This window comes from Neovison vison, chromosome 5 (genome assembly GCF_020171115.1).
Source record: "Neovison vison isolate M4711 chromosome 5, ASM_NN_V1, whole genome shotgun sequence".
Lineage (NCBI taxonomy): Eukaryota > Metazoa > Chordata > Mammalia > Carnivora > Mustelidae > Neogale > Neogale vison.
In genome coordinates this window covers 20,650,399-20,668,294 of record NC_058095.1, presented here as the reverse complement: position 1 = coordinate 20,668,294, position 17,896 = coordinate 20,650,399, and the positions used below count along the sequence as shown (strand labels likewise).

At 56.9% G+C, this 17,896-nt stretch overlaps 1 protein-coding gene and 1 pseudogene across 1 annotated transcript; both read right to left on the bottom strand.

The window, feature by feature from the left end:
* Positions 1-318: 318 nt before the first annotated feature.
* LOC122906222 (keratin, type I cytoskeletal 42) lies at positions 319-7,393 on the bottom strand. The gene is made up of 8 exons (XM_044247948.1): positions 6,769-7,393; positions 4,753-4,835; positions 4,466-4,622; positions 3,145-3,306; positions 2,426-2,551; positions 1,936-2,156; positions 745-794; positions 319-622 (listed from the first exon to the last, which is right to left on the bottom strand). Exons 1-8 carry the CDS (start codon positions 7,267-7,269, stop codon positions 525-527), a joined length of 1,398 nt encoding a protein of 465 aa, XP_044103883.1. The 5' UTR covers positions 7,270-7,393; the 3' UTR covers positions 319-524.
* On the bottom strand, positions 5,161-5,282 carry LOC122908011 (annotated as a pseudogene).
* Positions 7,394-17,896: the final 10,503 nt, after the last annotated feature.

Sequence of the window (17,896 nt, the reverse complement as noted above, 5' to 3'; positions counted from 1 at the left end):
CAGACCTGCCCCAGGCTTAGGTAGGGAGTTCCCTATAACAGGTGTGGCTCCCCAGAAAGTCTGTGGGGCCCTCCTAGGGACCAGCCCGTGAGGACCCACAGCAACCCACGGATTGATTCTTAGAAACTTTCCCAGCCCGATGGGCTGTCCCATTGCTGTGCTGCTTTCTTCTCTCTGGCCCTCCCGGAAGCCCCAGGCCAGGAAGAAGTGGTCAGAACAGATTGGCAGGTGACAAGTGACATCCAAACACATCCTCCTCCCGAAGTCCCTCAGCACACACTGCCCTATGCCAATGACCAGACCAGATCACACAAGACATTGAACTTCAGGCAAAGCTTTACTAGCAGTCACTGGGGCAATTCCAGGAGGCCCCCTTGGGGAGGGGCTGCAGGAAACAGACACAGGAAGGCAACAGCTTTTGGGTGGTGGCCCAGATGGGCACTCGGGGCGCGACAGTAGCATGCTGGGAGCCCAGGGAGATGGCTGCCTCATGACCCTCTCCCTGTCACAGGTGGAAAGGGGCCTCAGTGAGTGGAGCGGTGGACCTGCTCTCGGGAGGACACCACCTTGCCGTCCTGGACTTCTTCCATGATGGTGCGCACCTGGCGGGTGGTCACTGTGGCTGCGGGCCATGGAGGAGGGGACACAGGGAACTTCAGGCCAGAGCCCCTCCCCCAGTCTTCTGCACAGAAGGGTCCTCGACATCTCCCCACTCCCGCCAAGCCAGACGGGGCAGCCTCTTACCTTCCCGGGTGGGCTGTGAGATCAGGGAAGAGGAGTACTGGGTGGCCAGGCTGCAGAGAGGGAAAAGGGGGCCTGTCAGTGCAGGGGTGCCGGCACGGGACCCGGTCCCCTGGAGGAGGAGCAGCTGGGAAGGCCTGGGGTGAGGGGAGTGAGGTCCCGGCAAACCAGAGAGAAATCACAGCTGAGAATACATGGCAAAGTTTAGCAACCACAGGGTCAAAGGGCACAGGCCAAGTAGGCAGGATGGAGGAAAGGGGACACCCCAAAAGAGGACCCAGAGGCGCTTTGTGGCTAACCAGCATTTTACAAGGAGAAGCTGAGTGAGAGGTTTTCCCATATCCCAAAGGGCCCAACAAATAGACTCTATTAAAGCTTGCGAGACTGTGGTTAGACTACAGGCTGACCTCACCATTGCCAAGGAACAAAAAGCTGGACGGCGTGACTTAGCGTGGAGACTCCAGGACATTCCCAGTCACCATACAGCAGGGCCCTGATCCACCCTCCCAGCTCTAACCAGATCAGCACCCACCCTGCTCTTCCTCCCGTCCCGGGTAATGGCGTCACCAGCCACACAGTCATCAGAACCAGAAACCCAGGGTCATGGCGCCCCCACTCCCGCATGTGCTCACTCACCGTGTGTCGCCTCCCGCCAGCAAGCCACGCTCGCCCCCACATTCAGGCAACTAGCCCTGCTGTTCTTACCTACCACACATCCTCCTCACACACCACCTTCCTGTCCCGGTCCTACACCCCCGTCGTACAGTAGGGCTGCCCTTGGCCTGACACTGCACTCCGGCCTCCCAACAGGTCCCCCTGACCCCACTGGGGCTCCACGGATGCATTTCTCCCTGTGCACCCAGAGTGGATGTTCTAAGACATCTTGGCAACAGCACCACTCCTCTGTGCAAAATCCCTCCGTGGCTCCCCACTTCCCACGTGATCTAGCCCAGATGCTTTCGTTTGGGTCTTCAGCGCTCCCCAACAGTGGGGCCCCAGTCAGTGCTCCCTGTGTCACCTCCTGCAAACCTCTGCGCCTGCTGGCCTCTGCCCGTGCTGTCCCCTCAGCACCAACGTCCCCGCCTGGATGAAGCACCCCCAGCCGAGCCAGGCATGTGCCCCAGTGCCCCACCACCACCCCTGCCCCATCCCCCCCCCCGCCCACCCCCCCCCACCTCCCCCCACCCCGCTCACTGGGCGTCCTCGCCCTCCAGCAGGCGGCGGTAGGTGGCGATCTCCTGCTCCAGCCGCGTCTTCACGTCCAGCAGGACCTGGTACTCCTGGTTCTGGCGCTCCATGTCGCAGCGGAGCTCGCACAGCTGCTGCTCGATGCTGCTGATGAGCCCCTGCAGCTGGGCCAGCTGGGCCCCGTAGCGGGCCTCGGTCTCCGCCAGGCTGCCCTCCAGTGAGGATTTCTGTGGGCCAGTGTAGACGTGGCCGGGTGAGACCAAGCTGGGACCCTCCTCCAGGATGAGGACCCAGAAGGGAGACCCCCTCCTCCAGTGTGAGCTTGTGGGTGCTGCTGATGACACAGGGCAGTAATGGGGGCAGAGAGGGGCCCGTGTCACCGAGTATGAAGTGACAGGCTGGGTGGGGAATTCAGGTTTCTCTGAGCGGAAGTCTGTGAGGTTGGGCCCATCCCGGGGTGACGGGTACAGGCCAGGGAGGGGGCCGCGGGGCCTACCATGCTGAGCTGGGACTGCAGCTCAATCTCCAGGTTCTGCACGGAGCGGCGGAGCTCTGTAATCTCTGTCCTGCTGCTCTGCAGGGCCTCGGTGTTGGTGGCCACCTCCCGGTTCAGCTCCTCCGTCTGAAAGGCAAGCAAGGTGGGTGACAGGGACTGGAGAAGCTTTGCAGAGAGGGGGCAGAGGACAGGGTCCGCCCCTGAGCCCTGACCTCCCAGACTGCCTCCCTCCTCCCGCCTCTCCCTGGCCTCTGTGGGGCTTCAGACACACCAGCACCCAGACACCCTCTGTGCTCACTGGCCCTTAGTCATGGACCTTGCTTTGTATTTGATGGACCTACTGAGCACTGCTCAAAGACAGGAACTGGGTTTTACTCCATGCCCGTGACTGTGCTGGGCCCTGTAGCTGCTCAGTGTGTGTCTACTACAGGCATGAGTTATTCCTCCAAAAGCATACACACCTACAAATGTGCTGGGAGAAGTCCTAGACAGAGATGACGAGATCTGGACCTGTTCCCTGAGCCACAGTGCAGCTTGTGCGAGCTTGAGGCCTCTCTGAGCCTCCCATTCTGCATCTAGACACGAGCACTGGGTCCAACTGGTTTCCAAAGGTCCTTCCAGCTGGGACAGCCTGTGGATCTACAGGTTTTCCAGCCCAGCCCTGACACCCAGCACACGAATGCACACATGTGCACACTTGCTCACACGCGGCCACCCACCTTGCTGAAGAACCAGTCCTCGGCGTCCTTGCGGTTCTTCTCCGCCATCTTCTCGTACTGGTCACGCATCTCGTTTAGGATGCGGCTCAGGTCCACGCCGGGGGCAGCGTCCATCTCCACGCTGACGTCCCCACCCACCTGGCCTCGGAGGGCATTCATTTCCTGGGCGAGAGGAGAGCAGGATTTCACCACGGTCAGTCCAGGGAGAGACCCTGGGGCCTGCCTTCTCTGCCTCAGGGAGATGGGTACAGATGACAGACAGACAGACATAGACAGCCTAATGGTTCCTCTCCTTGAAGATGGAGCAGATGTGATCTTGTTACAAACACGCAGGGCTGTGAATATGGACCATCTCCCCCAATGTGCACTCAGGGATGGACTTTGCCCTGCTCCGATATATGCTGGGCAAAGAGAGATGCTAACTCCCCAACATGTTAGGGGATAAGTCAGGACAGCCTCACAACCCTGACTGCCTGCCTTACCCCCTACCACCAACCACACAGTATGGGCACAGGGAAAGCAGCCCCATGTTGGTAACAGTGCAGAACCAGACCTCATTAGGAAATGTTAATCTATTGCAGGGATGCAATCCCTACGACCAGCCTCAAAGCCAAGTGGAAACACTTTCTGGGCTCCTGTTACTCAAAGATTAGGGTCCCCCAGCACAGGCCAGCCCAGAGGTCAGCTGAGAAGGAAGCCACAGATTCATCAGTCCTCCTACAGGGTCTGGGATCCCCATCCTTGTGTTGAGCCTTAGGGTCCATAGGACCTCTATGAAAAAGGGAGGTAGGAGTGGTGGCAAAATGGTGAGGTCAGACCTGGGTGTGGACATGGGTCAGATAGAGCCGTGCAGCTTTGGGTAAATTCCTTAACCTCTCTGAGCTTGCTTGTTTCTTTACCAGGAAAGGGAGGGAAGAGAGCCCCGCCCCCAGCGCCAATGTCAGTATCAGCTGAGCTAATTGCCATGAATCACTTGTAATGTGCTGAGCAGATTTCGGCTGTTGTTATGACTATCACTATTAAAATTAATTGGAGTAATTAGCATGCATGTTCTTGGGCTGATTTGCTCATTAGAGAGTTAACTGCCACCGCTCGGCAGACTATGCCTTGAGGGACAAGGGAAGTATTTTTGGAGGGAGAGGGACCTCCAGGCTTCACGCAGGGCCCTCCGAGGGTCTCCCAGGGTCGGGGCCAGAAACCCACCAGAGATGGGAGCTGGATTGAGGGCGCGGCCCTGGCCCGGGAGGATTTGAGGGCCAGGGCCACCAATCCCCTTGCTCCTTGTAGGAGTCTGTCCCGCATTCCCCAGGGTCCACCTCACCTCTTCATGGTTCTTCTTCAGGTAGGCCAGCTCCTCCTTGAGGTTCTCAATCTGCATCTCCAGGTCAGCTCTGGCCAGGGTCAGCTCGTCCAACACCCGGCGCAGGCCGTTGGTGTCGGCCTCCACGCTCATGCGCAGGTTCAGCTCCGTCTCGTACCTGGAAAGGGTGGAGGCATGAGCCAAGGGGGGGTGCCCCAGGACACCCCCTTGTACACACAGAGAGTTCTGGTGTGCTGAGCCCAACCCAGCACCAGCCTCCAGGGGCAGCTCCGGAAGCCCAGACTCACTTGGTACGGAAGTCATCGGCTGCCAGGCGGGCATTGTCAATCTGTAGGACCAAGCTGGCATTGTCGATGGTGGCCGCCAGAATCTGGGGGGCATAGTGGGCGAGGTGAGCAAGCACTATGGGAAGGACCGGCAACACCCTCCTTGCTGCTTTTTGAGAGTGAGCCAACTAGAGGAGATGAGGGTTCCCACAACCTCCCCCTTTGAGCACCCTCTTGGAAGGCTCCCAGGATGGTGGGGTCACAGGTAGCCATGAAGCCAGGACAGAGACCCATACATAGTCACCCTCCCCTGCCCATGCTGCAGGGACCTCACTCTCTTTTCTTCAACTAAACTGACCTCTAGTCTCAGTTGCTACCTCCTCCAGGAAGCCCTCCTCGACTCCCCTCCTTCCAGTCACACCTCCTCCCTGCCCAACAGCACTTCTCCCAACTGTGATTTTTCCGTGACTTCTTTGGTTATTTCCTTCAATTAGCAATAATCGCGCCTCGGATAAACCTCATTGGCTACGATACTGCCACTACGCGATTATTGCTAATTGAAAACTTTGGTTATTTCCTTCAACAGGCTCTGTGCTCCAGGTGGAAAAGGCCTCATCTGTGACCATTCTCTTCGGAATCCCTAGCCCTGGGCAAAATACCCATCACGCAGTCACCCCCCAGGAAACATTAGTTTAATTAAGCAACTAATTAATAAATGAGTAAGATTATGACCAGCCCCACCTGAAACCTGGAGCAAAGTTTTCTTTTCCTACAGGGTCGTCAGAGAGGTTTAAAGGAGAGCAGGGAAGGAGCTCTAGAGGGAGCAGAGGGTCAGTTATTATGACTACGGCTGCCACTGCTTTTGTGAGAAATGTCAAGGGGCTGTACTCAAGAGCCATGTGAGGGGAGGAGAGAGGAGGTCTCAGTGGAGGCAGCAGATGAGCTAAGAAGAATCCAGATGTTTCTAAGGCTGCAGGCTGTTGTGCAGAAAGAAGTCAGAGGAGGCAGCCCCAGCAGGCCCAAGTAGCCCCAACAGCCTCTTTATGGGCCTCTGAGTCCCTGGAAGGCCCTGTGATGTGACCTTGGGTCAGGCTTTGTTTCCAGAGCGAGCTGAAACCTGGCCTCAGTGGCCTACAGACCTGCCCCCCCCCACTTCCCTGCTCAGGAAGCTGATAGGGCCTCGAGAGGGGCCCTTGGGAAAACCCCCGAGGGGTGCGGTGATTCCGAGGGGCAGAGGCCTGATGCTCCAGGCGCTGGGGGTTGATGGTGAGCAGCTGGCTGACCCCGGAGCTTGGAACGCTGACTCACCAGGGCTCCCCTGGGCTTCCCACTGCTTAGACCAAGCCCGGTATCTGATCTGGCACTCCCAGGAGCTCTGCTTCCAGGGGGCAATTGCAGGATTTCCCTTCCTGGCTGAGGTCCCGGGCAGGAGCAGGCAAAGCCCCTCACAGGGTGAGCACAAGACCTGGTTCTGCACCACAGAAGAGCAGGCCCCAGCCCGCCCTCCCCCCAGACATCCCCACACTTTTTTGAACTTTCACCTGCCTCTGGGGGCTGCAGCACCAGAGGACCCTCCAGGAGGAAGCTTGTGCGGAAGACCCAGATGCCACGTTCACAGAATCAGAATGCCAAGGCCCTGTTCTTAGAGGTCACGAGCATGTAGGTGTGTTGTGTTCTCCTTCAGACTAACAGAGAAACGCCTTCCCTTGCAAGCTTCCAGTCTGAGTGGGAAGACATAGCTCCCTCCCTCAGGAACCCCCAGAGAGACCAGTATGGACAGAATGAGGAAGACACACAATGAAACCAGCTAGGAGAATATGCTAGACTCTGTGAAATCAGCACAGTGAACAGGGCATAAACTGAACCCCCAAGATCTGGGGGTAAAAGGCAAGTGCCACCCATTCAGGAGGGCTGCCTAGAGGAGGTGAGACAGGCAGAGAGCCTGACCCAGAGGGTTCAAAGTTGGGAGGGATCCCAACTTCAAAGAAGGTCCTAAGGTCAGAAGGCAGAGGGCAGGGAGCTGCCCAGCCCACACACCTTGTTCCGCAGCTCCTCGATGGTCTTGAAGTAGTGGCTGTAGTCACGGGCAGGCGCCGGCCCCTGCTTCTTATACCAGTCATGGATCTTCACCTCCAGCTCCGTGTTGGCCTCCTCCAGGGCCCGCACCTTCTCCAGGTAGGAGGCCAGGCGGTCGTTGAGGTTCTGCATGGTCTCCTTCTCACTGCCCCCAAGCAGGGCGTCCGAGGAACCGAAGCCAGCGCCGAAGCCCGAGCCGAAGCCTGCGCCGAAACTGGATCCAAAGCCCCCACCCAGGCTGCAGGTGTAGCCCCCGCCGTAGCCGCCCCCCAAGCCCGCCGAGAAGCGGGAGGAGGTGACAGACATGTTGCCACAGCTGCCGCCTCCCAGGAGGCTGGGGGCCCGGCAGGCGCCCCCAACACGCACGGAGGACATCCGAGAGAAGCCTCCGCCGGGCACACACAGGCCCTTGACGGAGCCGGAGGTGGAGAACTGGCGGATGCTGGTGGTGGTGGCAGCCATGGTGTCCACAGGTCAGGAGCAGGGTCTGGTCTGGACAGGGACCCCAGGCAGCCCTTTATAGCCAGGCTAAAGCGGGGCTGGGCCCCCCGGCCCTTGAAGTCAGAGCCAAAACCCCAGCCATGTAATTTGCTTCTGTACCAGCCGCCCAGGGCCTGGGGCTCAGGCCGGACATGCTGAGTGCCTTCCCCGGGAGGCCCCCTCTCCTGCCTGTTCCTGGCCTGGGCGGGTGGCCTCTTAGCAGCCCATTGTCTGTTCAGAAACAAAGGTGGTGTTGGAGCCGCAGCCCCGGGGGGAGGGTGAACCTCCATCCTCAGCCACAATTAGGCAGCTGAGCTCATTCTTGGGGGCAGTCCGGAGAACCCAGCCCTGGGAGGCAGCCGGGCCTGGAACAAGGCTCCACAGGCCTGGAACCCAGAGGCTGGTCTGGCCCCCCAACCAGCATTCCTGGGCCCCAGGGAGAAGAGTGGAGAAATTCAGGGTGACACCCTCTCCCAGGCACAACGTGGCCCTGAGAGAGCCCCCCAGGCGGGGGGTGGGGGGAATCACCTCAACCCCAAGCTGATGGGTCCATATCTGTGGGAGGGGACCGGCCTGAGGGATCTGCATCTGAGGGGAACTGACATGGCCGCTGGCCTGAGGGAGCTTTGGATCCAAGCCTTACAGGAAGTCAATTCACAAGTCTCGGTTTCCTCATTTGTAAAACGAGGGTAATTCCTGCCTCCCGTGGTCTTTGAGGGAATCTAGAGAGATGGGGGCATGAGGGAAGCTGGGGTCAGGGCTCTGAGACCAGAGGGGACAGAATGAAGCAGAGAAGGAAAGCCACTCTAGAGGGGCTCCCAGAGGAGGCACAGCAGGGCCCATGCAGCAGGCTGCTACAGCTAGCGCTGTGCCCCAGGGAAGGGCCGCCCCAGCGAGGGAGCAGTGCCATCCCACATCCTGGCAGCTGGCACCCGCCCGCGCCCAACAAGAGATTACAGCCTAATCTCCTCGGCGCTAACGATTTAGGCGCTGCCGGGACACTGACGTCTGCCCCAGGCCCGTCTGAATGGGGAGCTTCCAGGGGAGGCCAGGGCCTGAGGGACAGGCAGGGGAGGGCGAATCAGGCTCCCATGTGGGTGGCCTAGGCTCTCAGCCCACACACGGGGGGACAGGGAGGGAGTTGGGTCTACCGTGCAGGCCAGAGCACCCATGCTGAGGCTAGACTGCGGGAAGGACTTCCCTGCTTAGAAATTGGGGTTCCTCTCAGGGGAGGATGTCTCCTGGCTTGGGAAGTGGAGACAGCGCAAGCTATCTGGGAGAGAGGGGACGAGCCCCAACCTAACCCTGCTCCGGTCCTGCCTGTGAATTCTGGGGGTCCCCAGGGTTGTTAGGGTGGAAGGGTAGAGAAACAGCTCCAAAGCCAAGGTGCGCGGGCAAGGTCAGACCACCAGGGTTCTCTCATGAGGTGAGACATCAGGAAGGACTTCCTGGCCATCCAAGATGGTCTGTAGGGAGGACCCGGGGTCCCCTGAGTGGGCCAGGGACAGGCCCTGTACAAGCAGCTCACCTTGGCACAGAACACCCAATGCAGATTCTTCCATCCCTGCGCAGCCATGCCCGCAGGGAGCCCTCTCCCCCAGGAGCTACCTGACCTGCTCCCTCCAGGCAGGCCTCATTGGGTGTCTGCCTTCCACATGGAACCCCAAGCTGAACCCCCAGCTCAGCCCTCACCCTGCCTCCAAAGCTCCCAGATCTTAGTCTTAAGTCTCAGTTTCAGGGAGCAGAGAATTTATGAACCTTCCTTCCTCCCTCCAAAATCACCAAGGCCTCACCTACCACCACCACCATCTGGTCCCTCAAACCAACCCCCCACCACCACGACCTCAGACTGAGTGCCCCAGTCTGGGCCTGTTTCCCCACACTGGTGACTCCCAGGCCCTTTGTCTCTGCTCTTTGGAGGGAGAGCCACTGTCTGTGGATCCCTGAGGGCACCCCAACCCAGAAAGGCCTCACATGCTAAGTGAAAGAGCAGACTTAGACCCCAGAAGGCCTCCTTGGCCCTCTGGAGAATACGACTGTATCTGGCTTAAGCAGACCTGGGCAGCCAGCTTACACAGCTCTGGGACAGCCCTCGCCACATCTCCCCAGCAGTATGGAGAGGAAACTGAGGCAAAGGGCCCTTGCAGGGCAAGCAGGAAGAAGGGGCCAGGCTGGAGGGGGGGGGCGGGGGCGGCCTTAGCAGCAGAGCTAGGGCCTCAGCTGCTCCCACTCTCCCCGTGAGGGGGGGAAGGTCTGACAGGAGCCCGCCGGAGGGCTGCACAGAGGTCTTCTCGGCCGTGACGCCTCCTGCCTGGGCTTGTCCTCCACCCCCGGCAGGGAGAGGCCCCTGGCAGCCAAGCACCAGACCCACAGGCCCCTGCAGTCGTCAGCAGCTTGGCCCACATGGAGGATGAGAAGAAGAGCTCCAGCCCCGGAAGCTGCTGGGAGGGGGGGGAGCAGCACAGTGGCAGAGGGGACCAGAGGAGGAAGCCAGAGAATGTCTGGGATCACCCCCACAGTCCCTCCAGAGTGCCCTCATGCCAGCTGAGGCTTGACTAACCCCACAGGCCCCGGGGCTCCTCTCCAGAGGTTGCTGAAAAACCAGCATGCTCACCAGGGCAGTGGAGACAGGCCTTGCCTCAGATCTGAGCAGAAACACAGGTGTGGGGAGAGGGTCCCTGGAACCACACCCACCCCTGTGATGTTGATGGAAGCCTCGGAGTGTATCATAATCTGGGGGCCCCCGTATACAGTTGGTGTCCCATAAATGCATGTTAAGGGGCGTCCGGCTGACTCAGCCGGAAGAGCATGCCACTCTCGTTATCCAGGTCATGAGTTCGGGCCTCACATTAGGTGTAGAGATTACCTAAATAAATAAATTAACTTTAAAAAAATAGACACATATTAATACTGACCAAGGTCATACCACATCAGCCCAGCTGACCTTGGCTCCAATAGCTCCCCCCGCAAGCATTAACTGTTACCCTCTAGGACAGTGCCCACCCCCCACCCCACCCAGGACCCAGGGCATGGCCTGGACACAGCAGGTGCTTGTTGTATGGTTTGGAAGTTGGAGGCTGGGCCCTGACTGGGGTGGAGACAGGGACACAAATAGGAACCATGGCCACCTCCCCTCTCCACCAAGGAAAAGGGTCCCTAACAGGTGAGGTCAGAAAACTGAGAGGCCTAGGAGTCCAGGGGTGGTCTCCCTGCTGGGACCTTGGCTTAGCTGATGAGGAGAGGGCCTCAAATCCTTCAGGGGTCCCAAAGACTTTCACTCAACCCACAGACACCTGCTGCTAGGGCACCTGTCCGCTCCTGTCCACATACTATAGACACTGAGAACTTCTCACCTCTCCACTGTGGGAACCTCACTTGGGATGGGAGAGGCAGGACCACCGAGGAGCCCACAGGCCCCTGTCTGGCCAGCATGGCCTCAGCTACACCTGCCCTCTGTGGGGGGAATCCTCCTCTTCCTCTACCTTCTCCTCAGCTTCTGTCCCAAGACCCAAGGCCCCAGGACCACCCCACCCAGATCTACCCAGGGAGGATTTCTGTCTAGCTCCAAGGAGAGCCCCACCCTCCACGCCAGAGGCTGTGGGAGATGGGGAACATTCTCGGGGCTCCTGAGAGTCTCCTCCCTGTTAGGGGACTCAGAGTCAGGGGGGTCCTCCAGTGTCCCCTTACACACAGGGATGTCTGGGTGCTCCCTCCTCAGGGACAAGCAGATGCAGCCGCCTCCCTCTGACTGATTTCCAGGAATCACCCAGCCTAGGGTGGACCCATCACAGCACCCAGAACACCTCCCCTTTTCCAGGCAGGGCCATATTAGCTGCCCAGAGCCCTCCCCAAGAAGGACCCAGAGGCCTGAGTGGCCAAGATGGGACCGAGGCAGGAAGACAGGGCAAGGAAGGAGGGCAGGAACCGGTGGGAATGGGTGGAGAGGAAGTCTGGGGCGGGGAACCCGGGCCTGAGGAAGGCACGTGTGGGAACTCGAGCTGCTTCCCACAAACTAGAAGACTCCAGCCTGACGGGACTGACTTCTTCCCTCAGCCCTTCTCTCCCTCCTTCCCTCTTCCTCCCTCCCTGTCCTTCCTGCTCTCCTCTCTCCCTCTTTCCATTCTCCCTTCCCTGGCCTGAGGGCAACAGCCTAGTTGGGTTCCCCTTCTAGGCCTGGGGCTCACATCCTCTCCCCACTTTACCGTGCCAACTGGCTGAGGGGGCCCCAGCGCCTGAGGGAACAGAAGTCGGATCCTGAAAGGGCTTCAGGCTCCTTCCCGCCTCCCAAGACCCCAGGCTTCCAGGCCTCCCCAGCTGCCCACTCTGTTCTTCATCGGATACACCAGTTGCTCCCTATTAACCCACACCCACTGGTACCTATTCTTTAATGTTCTAGAGTGCTGTCCTCCAGCGGCGAGTGTAGCCCAGTCTCCCTCCCAGAGAGAGGCTTTGTCCCTCCCCTCAGACTGGACATTCCTCTACAGCAGCTGCTGGGTCTCCCCTGTCAGACCGGGAGCTTGCTGGGTCTGAGGGCTGTGTCTCCCCTATGGGCGCCCAGGGGTGCTCTGGGCATGGCCTGCTTCCTTCATCCTTCACTTGGCATGGCCAGCAGGATGGGGGTGGGGGAGGTCTCTTGGCTTTTTGTGTCAGAGCTGATCACCCTGACCACCACACTATGACCCTGACCAACAAGGGAGGAGGAACAGTGCAGGGGGCAGGGCGGGGGGGGGGGGGGCAGGAGGGAGTGGAAAGGGGGGGAGGTTCACAGAGAAAGGAACAGGGGGGGAAGGTAGGAGGAGAATGGGGAGGACCAGGGGGGAGGATTAGGAGAGAGAGGATCAAGGGGGAGGACCAGGAGAGGGAGGATGAGGGAAGAAGGACCACAGAGGAACATCAGGGAGAAGAAACGGGAAGGTGGATGATGAGGCCCAGGGGAGGGAGGAGGAGGAGGAGGACCAGGGAAGGGAAGATGAAGGAAGGAGGAGGACTAAGGGAGAGAAAAGCTTGAGAGGAGGAGCAGGAGAGAGAGAATCATGGAACAGTGGACAAAATGATGAGGGAGCAGGAGGCTGGCTGAGGACGGAGCAGGAGCTGGCGCCTTACACCCCCCTCTCCACCCCCTCCCCTCAGTCCTCTGTGCAGCCCTGACTGCCTCGAACAATAAGCAAATAGTTAACTTGCAGAGCTCACAATCCTGCTAGACAAGAGTCTCCCTTGGCTTGCAAATGTCCTAAATCTCACTAACAAAGACGATTGATAGCAGGATTGTGACATCCCTTGAAAAAGTCTCCCAACTATCTTAATGTTAATGGCTGGTCTAAAGACAGCATTGATCAAGGGCAAGGCCTCGGGTAGACCTCTGAAATCCTGGCGCCTTGTAGGCCCTCTTTAGCATATGAAAACTCCATTGAAACCTTCCTTCCCCTCACCTTCCCCCAACTGCAGGGTACACAACCTGCCATCCCTCACAACCCCGGGCAGCAGCTCTTCCTGCCCATGGGTCCTGTCCCCGTGCTTTAATAAGCCACCATTTTGCACCAAAGATGTCTCAAGAATTCTTTCTTGGTCATCGGCTCCGGACCTCAGCCCACCGAACCTCACCTAGGTTCTAGAACTTTATCAAAAAGGCAGGCAGGAGGAGGCAGAGGGTCCTTCAATCCCAGTGTTCCCAAATGAGGAGGTTCACACTAGGAAGGAAGGTCCTTTGTCCTTTCCAAGGACAAAACAGGAGGACAGAGCAGGAGCACACGTGTGCAGAGACCTGGGCTCCACGGAACACACCACCCACCCACCCCACCAACCTCCCACCAACTCCTCCCCATCAAGGCCCATCCCGAAGCTTCCCCAACCTGCTGGCCAGAAGCCAGCTCCCTCCGCTAAACCTCACAGCCCCCTTGTCCTGCTGCCTTGCCTCGGGACCTGGGGCCCTGGAGGCTTGTTATTTAACCTTTCCCTAGCTTTCCCCAGCAAGGTGCTGTCAAGAAGGCACCCCAGCTCCTAATTGTCAGACCACCACCACCCCCCCACCCCGCCCAGGGTCAGGCACATATTATCTGTGATTAGCAGCCAATTCCAAGGACCTGAGGTCAGTGGAAACTCTGCGTAGCCTTGGGCAACTCATGTCCCTTCTCCCAACCTCAGCTGCCTCCCTCATCTATAAAAGGAGGCCACGAGACTTCCGTGACAAACTCGTGAGGCTGAGCTGAGGTAGTAAGTCACAGCAGCTGGCACAGGGCCTCGCTGGTACCAGGGACTCAGTAAGGATTCAGTGACTCCAGGGCGCCTGGGTGGCTCAGTGGGTTAAGCCGCTGCCTTCGGCTCAGGTCATGGTCTCGGAGTCCTGGGATCGAGTCCCGCATCGGGCTCTCTGCTCAGCAGGGAGCCTGCTTCCCCCCTCTCTCTCTGCCTGCCTCTCTGCCTACTTGTGATTTCTCTCTGTCAAATAAATAAATAAAATCTTTAAAAAAAAAAAAAAGGATTCAGTGACTCCAAAGCTGTGAAGCCTCTCAGCAGTGGGGTGTAATCCTTCCTTTCCTGTGCTAGGCAGAATAACGTACCCCAAATATGCCTACTTCCTCATCCCCAGAACCTGAGAATATGCACAGAATATGGCAAAAGGGACTTGGTAGATGTGGTTAAGAAACTTGCAGTGCAGGGTACCTGGGTGGCTCAGTGGTTTAAAGCCTCTCCCTTTGGCTCAGGTCATGATCTCAGGGTCCTGGGATCGAGCCCCGTTTTGGGCTCTCTGCTCAGCAGGAAGCCTGCTTCCCCCTCTCTCTCTCTGCCTGCCTCTCTGTCTGTCAAATAAATAAATAAAATATTTTTAAAGTAATAACAAAAAAAATTAAAAAGAAAAAAAGAAACTCGCAATGGAGGGGCGCCTGGGTGGTTCAGAGGGTTAAGCATCTGCCTTTGTCTCAGGTCATGATCCCAGAGGCCTGGGATCAAGCCCCGCATCGAGTTCCCTGCACGGTGGAGAACCTGCTTCTCACTCTGCCCTTGCTCCTGCCCTTTCTCTCTCCCATGCACAAACACTCTCTCTAGTAATAAATAAATAAAAATCTTTTAAAAAGAAAAGAGATAGTAGGTACATATAAAGGTTTTTTTTTTTTAAACAACAGGGAGACTGTTCTGGATTATCTGGTTGAGTCTACTATCATCACAAGGGTCATTGTAAGAGGAGGGCAAGAAGGTGGGAGTCAGAGCAGATCTGACAACAGGCACAGAGGTCAGAGGAAAGCGGCCATGAACCAGGGAAGTGGGCAGCCATTAACAGCGGGAAAAAGCAAGGAAACATTCTCCCGCAGAGCCTCCAGAAGGAGCACATCTCCACCGACACCTCGTAGGACCCACTTCGGATCTCTGACTTCCAGAAACGTAAGCTAACAAATGTGTGTTGCTTTAAGCCCCAAAGTCCATGGTAATTGGTTATAGCAACACTAGGCAACTCATACACTCCCCTAGCCCATGCTGGCACTGACAGGTGCTAGCCACTCTCACTGGTGTTAGAATTATTTGGAAGTGGACCTGTTCCCTTTCTAGAATTGTAATCCTTCCTGGCCAAAAGTTGGGCCCTCTATTCCTCTCCGGGCCCAATACAAGGCCTAACTCAGCATTTTATTTTATTATATAATATTTTATTGTGTAGTATATACAGCAGGTGTCCGGTTGCTGCTTGCTGAACGGATGCAGGCAGCAAGAGCCCAGACTTGGACTTCATTCAGCACCATTGACTGTGTTCATTGTGTGGCAGTCACCGGGCCGGGTGCTGAGAATTCCACCCTGAGTCAGCCCAGCCCTGCCCTTAATGAGCGCGGGCCGGTGATGGAGAGACAGACGCACAAACAGCCCATCACAGCCCAGTGTTTTCCGTGTGTTGATAAAGGTTTGTATGCACAAACCTCGGGAGGAGCTGAAGGAAGGCCGCTCAGGACGGTTTCACAGGGAGGGACTACAGAGCTGGGTTTCGAAGCCAGGGCAGGGCTCTGTAGGCAGAGAGGACAAGGTTGGGGGGGAATTATCCAGGTATAGGTGAGAATGCACCGGGTGGGCTAGGGATCCCCGGGAGGCCCAAGCTTCACCCAGGCTTCCAGGAAGGCCCCACAGGAACGAGAAGGAAGTTGGATCTCGTAAGGAAATGCTTTTGTTCAGCTACTCTTAGGTGAGCACCTACTGTGTGCCAGTCATTGGCCCGGGCTCTGGGAACTTGGTGATCAGGACAACAGGCTTTGCTCTCAAGAAACAGACATTCTAGCGAGAGACATGGGCAGTCATCAAACCAGAGAATGATATGTTCTCCAGGAAAGCACAAAGGGAGAGGTCGGGGTCAGGGGGGCCAAGGGAGGCCTCTTCTGGGTGACAGTCAATCAGGAAACTGAATTAAGGAAGGAGCCGGCCATGGACAGGAAAGGCTAGATTATCTGACTGAGTAGTTGAGCCCACTATCAAGGTACACCTCTTCGCAGACTAGAAAGAAGGGCCAGTGTGGCTGGGGTAGGGGTGGGGTATCAAGGGAGAGAACGGAGCTACCTAACACCAGAAAGGGGCAGCGCCAACACCGCAGACCAGTGGACCTCATCCCTGATGCACAGGAGCTGGGCCCAGCTGGTGCTCATGAGAGACGGGTGGGCCGAGGGTCTGCCAGGGCAGGACACAGCCTTGGCAGTTTTCCTTTGTTTGTTTTACTGCAGACTTCCCACAACCCTTAACAAGCTTGTGTGCACTGGGACAGTCCAAGGGGAGATGGGGGAGTTGCGTTAAAGAGCGAAGTGTTTCTCAAACTTACTCACCCAGGGAGCCACTTCCAGGAAGGGCAGGTGGGGCTGGGGTTCCGTGGAACCCACTTTGGGAATCTCTGGGCCAATTCCTAGGGCAACGTCCGTGGGAGAAATGACTCAAACGAGGCTGGAAAGGAAGACCGCCACGAAAGGCACACTAAAAAGTTTGGACTTTGTCCTGCCGCTCTAGAGAGTCTTCCAAGCTTTGCTGTGCTCTATTTTTAGTGTGTCTATTTATAGAGATTTTTTAATCATAGAAACGGGATCTCATCAATGCCTCAGCGTCCCAGTTAGTTATATCTCTTGGAGAGCCACCTCATTCTGTTTAATGCCTCACAAGCATGAGCTGTAATTTATTTACTCCTGTCCTGACCAACCACCTCTCTGGTCACCAGGATTTTTTTGCTTTTACACACAACAGTGACACAAACCTCCCCAACCACGCAGCACGGGGAACTTTGGCAAATGTCTCCATGGGGGCGATTTTAGCCGTGGGATTACCAGGTTAAAGGGTTAAGTCCATCGCTTACTTTGATAGCCCCTGTCAAAGGGAACTGAATGACTGAAATGACAGAGAGGGTATGCTTGAAGGTATTCTAGCCTCCTCCACACAAGATGCCAGCGGGAGAGAGAAGGGACGAGAGTGGCAGCAGGTGGACAATTCTCAAACCGGCTGATGGACATATGGTCGTTGGTTTGGGGGGTTTTGGTTTGTTTTTTAAACATTTTGTTGATTTATTTATTTGACAGAGAGAGCAACAGAGGGAGAGAGAGAAGCAGGCTCTCTGCTGAGCAGAGAGCCGGATGCAGGACTTGATCCCAGGACCCTGAGATCGTGACCTGAGCTGAAGGCAGACGCCCAACAGACTGAGTCACTGGGGGCCCCCACGGACGTTGGTTTTGCTCTTCTCCCTACTTTTGTGTATATTTCAAATTACCCACAGTACAGGGACGCCTGGGTGGCTCAGTTGGTTGGGCAGCTGCCTTCGGCTCAGGTCATGATCTCGGCGTCGTGGGATCGAGTCCCACATTGGGCTCCTTGCTTGGCAGGGAGCCTGCTTCTCCCTCTGCCTCTGCCTGCCTCTCTGTCTGCCTGTGCTCGCTCTCTCTCCCTCTCTCTCTGACAAATAAATAAATAAAATCTTTAAAAAAAAAAAAATTACCCACAGTACAAAAAAAAAAAAAAAAAAAGTCTCCTTGTGAAAGTTCTACAACTTCTCACTCCCGCCAGCCATGTTGAGAGCATGTCCCCACACATCCACCAGCACAGGGGCTCATCAAGGTTCAAAGCTTTGTCTGCCGCTGTTGTTTGTCTTTTGGATGGTTGAAGTCTTCTCTTGTTCCAGTTTCCATGTCTTTTTTTAAAGATTTTTTTTATTTATTGGGAAGAGAGGGAGAGAGAGCACAAAATGGGGGAGAGCCAGAGGGAGACACAGACTCCCCACTGAGCAGGGAACCCGACACGGGAGCTTGATCCTGGACACCAGGACAGTGACCTGAGCGGAAGGCAGATGCTTAACCCACTGAGCCACCCAGGCATCCCTGTCCCTATTCTTTACTTATTTTTCCGGTGGGGTCTTTTCCTTCCAGACTTGGGTGAGCTTTCCGCAAATGTGGGAATGAAGCCTTGGGCAATGAGTTAGAAATGGGCTTTCCCAGTTGGCAAGTGGTCTTCCAACTTCGTCAACAGTATCTTTTTTCAACAGATGATTTCCCTCCGATCACATTCGATCATGGTTTCCACGATGCATCTAGGCATCCAGTAGTATGAAGAAGGGGCTCACTTTGGGGGCTGTGTGAAAGCTGGATGGGGGCAAGGGCCAGCCGTGGGG